This window comes from Hibiscus syriacus, unplaced genomic scaffold (genome assembly GCF_006381635.1).
Source record: "Hibiscus syriacus cultivar Baekdansim isolate YM2019G1 unplaced genomic scaffold, ASM638163v2 tig00111758_pilon, whole genome shotgun sequence".
Lineage (NCBI taxonomy): Eukaryota > Viridiplantae > Streptophyta > Magnoliopsida > Malvales > Malvaceae > Hibiscus > Hibiscus syriacus.
This window is the reverse complement of record NW_024063170.1, coordinates 1,839,770-1,846,347: the sequence shown is the minus strand read 5'-3', so window position 1 is coordinate 1,846,347 and position 6,578 is coordinate 1,839,770. Positions and strand designations below refer to the sequence as shown.

Below are 6,578 nucleotides of genomic sequence, written 5' to 3'. Positions count from 1 at the left end.
ATTGAAATTTTAAGTACTAAAACGGACCAAAACAGATAGTTTATGTATTAAACTAATTAATATTTTAATGACGGATACTAAAATGTAATGAAAACTAAAAGTTAGATATGATTTTGAAAAAATTAAAAGTTTAAGATACTGAAACAAACCAAAACTAATAATTTAGATATTAGATAAATAGTTCACCCTAAAAAGTACTAGACATTATATTGTTATATATATAAGAAAAATAATATATATATATATTGTAGAAGCCCTTCCCCAACTCCTTTATAAACGAACCTTATTTCTCTTCTCTTAGCTCACAAGTACCTCTTTTCTCTACTAAGCCAAAAGCCTAAAAAAGAAAACTCTTTGCAAACCGCTCACCCATTTGGAGCAATGGCGAAAGGCAGCAACAAGCTAACGAAGCTCTTGTCAGTTTTAAAGAAGCTTAACTCATTCAACAACAAGCAAAGCCACTCCCCAACGTCGACCGCCGCGGTGGCAGCTTCCGACATCATCTACAACAACGAAGAATCATCCTCCAATCTCCACCCCGTCTACGTTGGGAAAACCCGTAGACGGTACCTCATTAGCTCCGACATTATCGACAACCCTCTGTTCCGCGAACTCATGGAACGGTCGTCGGACGAGAACGACAGCGCCGTCATCAACGTGTCGTGCGAGGTCGTCTTGTTCGAACACTTGCTTTGGATGCTCGAAAATGCTGACCCTCAACCGGAGTCTTTGGAAGAGCTCGCCGAGTTTTACGCTTGTTGATTGTTTCGTCGTGATCGTAAGTTGTACATTGATCCTGTAATAATATTGATATTGTTATAGTGCGATGTTACAAATAAGATTTCAAATCGCGGTCGCAATCGTATTTTCAATCATTTTGTTTTTATCCCGGTTGTGACCATAACAGATGTTATTGGGTGCTATTACGGGTGTAATGAAAGACCGCGCAATTGCGGTAACGGACCACTATTTGAAATCCTGGTTATAAAGGAACTGCGAGTTAGTTTCAACTTTCAACGGTGAGGATTTAGTTTAGCCGAGTTCTCACCGGCAGCCGCCTTATCTGTCAGCCGGGTGGTGGTGGCCTGGTGGGTTTACATTTATCATTGTCGTTTAATATCTGAAAAAGCTGATCAGTCATGGAATTGAATTATATTATTCACTATTTATGTGTTAAGAAAATTTATGTTTCAAATGGCTAATGATTGGTTTGTTTAGAGAAGCCCTTTTTCTTTATTATTTTATTTTACCAATTCAAATATATGTATATATATTAGTTTTAGAATATAAATCATATTTAAAAATAGGTATATTGTCAAAACAATATTTTTAATATTTTATTATCTATTATTTTTATTTTTTTAATATTTTGATTTTAATGTTTTATTTTATAATAAAAATATTTTTAATATTTGACTAAATAATCATTTTAGTTATTATTTTCTCTTTTAAGAGTATTTTGATTTTAACATTTGATTAAAAATCTCTATTTTTCTCATAAAAAATATATTTTGAAATGATAACTGTTTATTGAGTAACAATTTTATTAGTTGAATATTTTTTTTATTTTACAATAAATAAATAATAATTAAAATACTCAAAGACAATAAAAATAAAATAATCCTATAATCTAATTGTCGTAACCGTCTTTCGGTTGGGCCACGAAATTGGGCTTCGACTTGAAGAATATGATTGGAGTCGCCACCGATTATTTATTTTAAAAAAAAGGTTAATCGGATACCTTATATCTTACCTGATCTGCGTCTTACCAAAGATATGTCGGATTCGGGAGTCGGTTACGGTCAAGGAAGGATTAGCACCCTTGAACCGCCCTTTCGGTACTACGTAATTTCCAGTTGTTTTTAATTAAGAAAATCGAAAGTTAAAATTTAAAGGTAACGTATGATCCAAAATTACTTACCTCCGATCAATTTGAAAGAGTACCCTTAAAAAGTCGAGAAACGCGTTAAAGGAAAAAAGAAATAAGAGTAAATGAAATAAAGAAAATAGAAGGGAAAAAATAAAAAAAAATGATGAAAAACTAAAAGAGGAATAAAAATATATAATTATTAAGTACAAAATAATAATAATGATAATAAGTAGTAAAATAAAAAAAACGCAATCACACCAAAAGAAAGTAAAAAAAGAAAGTCAAGGTTTGGTGAAGTATAACTGTCAGGAAGGAAAAAGACGATAAGGGGTAGGACCGTAGTTAATAAATGAGTGTGATGTATCCCTATAATATAGTAAGAATGAATAAACAAAAAAAACATGATATATATATATATATATAAATATAATAACGAAAAAAATAATTTAATAAAGTAAAATAATAATAATGTAATATAATATAAATACATGAAAATAAAAAAATAAAGAAGTATAAAATATAAAAATATAATTAAATGTATATATATATGCATATGTTTAAAAAAAAGTAAAAATAAAAAATAAAATACAATAAAAAATATACATCTAATGATAATAATAGTAGCAAAAGAGAAAAATATATTTATATACGTTAATAGTAAAATAATAATAGTAGCAAAAGAGAAAATATATATTTATATACGTTAATAGTAAAATAATAATAAATATAATAGTTATAAATATATATATATATATATGATAACTTTAAAAAACATTAAAATAATATTAGAATAAAAATAATGAATATATATATACTTAATAATACGAATTATCAAAAAGAAATAAATAAAAATATGAAAATAATACATAAGGGACCGTTCATCGGCAGCAAACCTCGAAAAAAATTGATTTTTAAAATCCTTTCCTTCCCTCGTTTTAAATATTCTAGTATTTTTCCAAAACGGCCTCGGGGTTGTGTAGATCTAAAAGAAAAGTTTCGAACGACAACCCATTTTCCTCGGCCAAAACTATTTTTTTTTTCAAGCACAAAGACGAATAACAACACATGCAAGTGAAGAAAAAAATGCGAAAGGTAAAAGCTTTCACCTTTTATTGCTCCTGAATTGTTTACAATAGCTTCAAAACAATCTATTTGCTCGTATTTTTTTTCTGGTAATTTCGTATGCCCATCGCGTGTTACAATAATGAGCTACAATGACTATTTATAGTGCTTGTGGATCCTATCTTTAGGAGTTTAAAACATAGCAAAATTCTATCCTATTTTTAGGAGTTGAATCCTAGCAGAATTCTATCCTATTTTTGAGAGTTTGAATCCTAGTAGGACGAAAAAGGTGTGTTGACAGCTGCCCCTCTTTTCCCATAGTCGTGTAACGGGGATAGGGTAAAGATTGAAAGACACACTTTTCGTTCGGTGGAGTTGAAAATTGACTCTGATGTTTCAATAACTCCCTGTCGAATTGAGTTACGGATGACTCCTCCGTCGTGAAGTCGAGTTCATCTGGAAGCTTCTGAGCACTATATCCTTCGTCGTGAAGTTGGAATCGAACTCAAAGCTTTTGGCGAGTGGCCTTTGAATCGTCTTCTGGATCAAGATACTTCGTCGTGAAGGTGAAACTTGACCTGAAGACTTCGGTGTTCATGCTTTACAGATGACTCATTCGTCGTGAAGTTGGGTCAATCTTTGGAATCGTACAGGGCCCCTTCGTCGTGAAGTTGAGCCTGAGAATTGGATATCATTCGCCATGAAGTTGAAATCCAAATATTGTTCCGAGTCCAATATCCTCCGCTGTGAAGTTGAAATTGGTTCTGGAACTGGGAAATTGTTTGTTGACAGTCAGCCGCCCCTTCGCTGTGAAGTTGAGCTTGTGCTGTCTCGAGTCTAATATCCTTCGCTGTGAAGATGAAATTGACTCTGAACGAAATCTTGTTGACAATCAGCCGTCCCTTCGTTGTGAAGTTGAACTTGTGTTGTCTCGAGTCCAATATCGTTCGCTGCGAAGTTGAAATTGGCTCTGAAATTTGAAAAATGTTTGTTGACAACCAGCCGTCCCTTCATTGTGAAGTTGAACTTGTGTTGTCTCGAGTGGCACGATATCCTCCGTCGTGGAGTTAAAATCGCGGATGAAACTGAAAAGTTGTTCGTTGACAACCAGCCGTCCCTTCGTTGTGAAGTTGAACTTGTGTTGTCTCGGGTAGCACGATATCCTCCGTCGTGGAGTTGAAATCGGCTCTGGAATTGGGAAATTGTTTGTTGACAACCAGTCGTCCCTTCGCTGTGAAGTTGAACTTGTGTTGTCTCGAGTCCAATATCCTTCACTGTGAAGTTGAGATTGGCTCCAAAATTTCTTGTCGACAGTCAGCCGCCCCTTCGCTGTGAAGTTGAGCTTGTGCTGTCTTGGGTCCAATATCCTTCGCTGTGAAGTTGAAATTGGCCCTGAAACTAGGAAATTATTGTTGACAACCAGCCGTCCCTTCGTTGTGAAGTTGAACTTGTGTTGTCTCGAGTTCAATATCCTTCGCTGTGAAGTTGAGATTGGCTCCGAAATTGTTTGTCGACAGTCAGCCGCCCCTTCGCTGTGAAGTTGAGCTTGTGCTGTATTGGGTCCAATATCATTCGTTGTGAAGTTAAAATTGGCCCTGAAACTGGGAAATTATTGTTGACAACCAGCCGTCCCTTCGTTGTGAAGTTGAACTTGTGTTGTCTCGAGTCCAATATCCTTCGCTGTGAAGTCGAAATTGACTCTAGATAAAACGTTATTTTGGGGCTCAGGAGAGAAATCTCAATCTCTGGTTGTTTTTCTGGAATCTTGGTTCTGGAATCTTCAAGTTCTGATCCATGGTCTCAAATTCTTCAAATGTTCAAATCTGATGTGCATATTCTATTTTTTGATTTGAGAAATGCTATCCCAAGTATGTGCCTGAGCTGAGTGTAACGGTTCAGATGATGCTTCAAGAGAAATTGTCTCAAAAGAGACAGAACTCGTTTCAAGGGAAACGATCTCAAAGATATTTGTTGTTTCAAGGGAAACGGTCTTAAGGGAGACAAAATTTTGTTTTAAGAAAAACTGTCTCAAGAGAGACAAAACTTAGTTCCAAAAGAAATTGTCTCACGGGGAGATGAAATTAGTTCCAAGGAAAACATATTCAAAGATGATGCTTCAAGAGAAAACTGTCTCAAGGGAGACAAAATTTTGTTTCAAGAGAAACTGTCTCAAGAGAGACGAAATTCATTTCAAGGGAAATGTTTTCAATGTTTATGTTTCAAGAGAAACTATCTCAAGAGAGACGGAATTCATTTCAAGGGAAATGTTTTCAATGTTTATGTTTCAAGAGAAACTGTCTCAAGGGAGACAAAATTTTGTTTCAAGGGAAACTATCTCAAGAGAGACAAAATTCATTTCAAGGGAAATGTTTTCAATGTTTATGTTTCAAGAGAAACTGTCTCAATGGAGACGGAATTTTGTTTCAAGGGAAACTATCTCAAGAGAGACAAAACTCATTTCAAGGGAAATGTTTTCAATGTTTATGTTTCAAGAGAAACTGTCTCAAGGGAGAAAAAATTTGTTTCAAGGGAAACGGTCTCAACAGAGACAAAGTTTGTTTCAAGGGAAACTGTCTCAAGAGAGACAATGGTGAGCACGATTCCCTTCGTCGTGAAGTTGAAATCGTGGGTAGCCCCTTCGTCGTGAAGTTGTGCCAGGAATTGGATATCCTTCGTCGTGAAGTTGAAATCCAACTTGAAAATGCGAACTGGATCGGTTCTGAATTATCTCTCGAACTCGTCTGAAGTTGATTCTAAGATCTGTTGATCTTTCAATATGTCAAATTGGTTGAAGTGTAGCTTCTTGCTGCTGAGTTAAGCAACCAACATCAATCTTTAAAGGTGCTTTTGAATCGAGTATCCTTCGTCTTGAAGTCGAAACTTGACTCTAAAAGCTGCAAAAATTATGTATGTGGGGAAAAATGATGCTCTAAAATGTATGCATAAGATGCATATAACATGAATTGGTTATATTTTATCTCTTGAAAAAGGCCTGATAATTCGCATTAGGATGTTGAATCCCCAAAGATGCCCAAAAAAATGCCCCAATATTTCATGTTGAATCTTCAAAGATGCCCCAAATGTTCCTCATTTCTTGCTTCAGCATTGATTCTGAGCATGAGTTTTGTGTCTAAGAGTCACATGTCATTTACCAAGATCCACTCTAGAGAGACTGTCTTGTTTGAAAAAAATGTTTTTCTTTCTCTTTTAATATCAATTAAAAGAGTTTCAAAAAATGTTTAATCCCAAGTTTTAAAAATATTGCCCCTTTTACGGTTTTACAATTGAGACGAATCATAAAGCTAGAGTTCATTGGATATCAAAGAATTAATTACAATGTTAATCCTTCAATAAATTATAGCTATTTGACAAGTGTCAAGATCAAAGCTATCTTTGAGAGATGGTCAAGTAAGGAAAGGATAAAAAGTCTCAGGTCATTGTGTTTGGTCAAAGGTTTGGAATTTGATGCTCAAAGGTTTGGTATTTGATGCTCAAAGGATTGATGGGGTAGCTTGCATGCTTCTCTACTGGAAGTGTTCTCTGACTCCCAACCTTCGTTGTCACACTCGGATTGTGCGATGCCTTATCAAGGAATTTGTGTGATCACCTCAGTTGCACAATTTTTATATTCGAGCCGCCTTTTCAG

General features: G+C 34.8%; 1 protein-coding gene across 1 annotated transcript; it reads left to right on the top strand.

The window, feature by feature from the left end:
- Window positions 1-331: 331 nt before the first annotated feature.
- LOC120169232 (auxin-responsive protein SAUR76-like) lies at window positions 332-808 on the top strand. Its single transcript, XM_039177429.1, has one exon. It carries the CDS (start codon window positions 382-384, stop codon window positions 760-762), a length of 381 nt encoding a protein of 126 aa, XP_039033360.1. The 5' UTR covers window positions 332-381; the 3' UTR covers window positions 763-808.
- The last annotated feature ends 5,770 nt before the right edge of the window (window positions 809-6,578 follow it).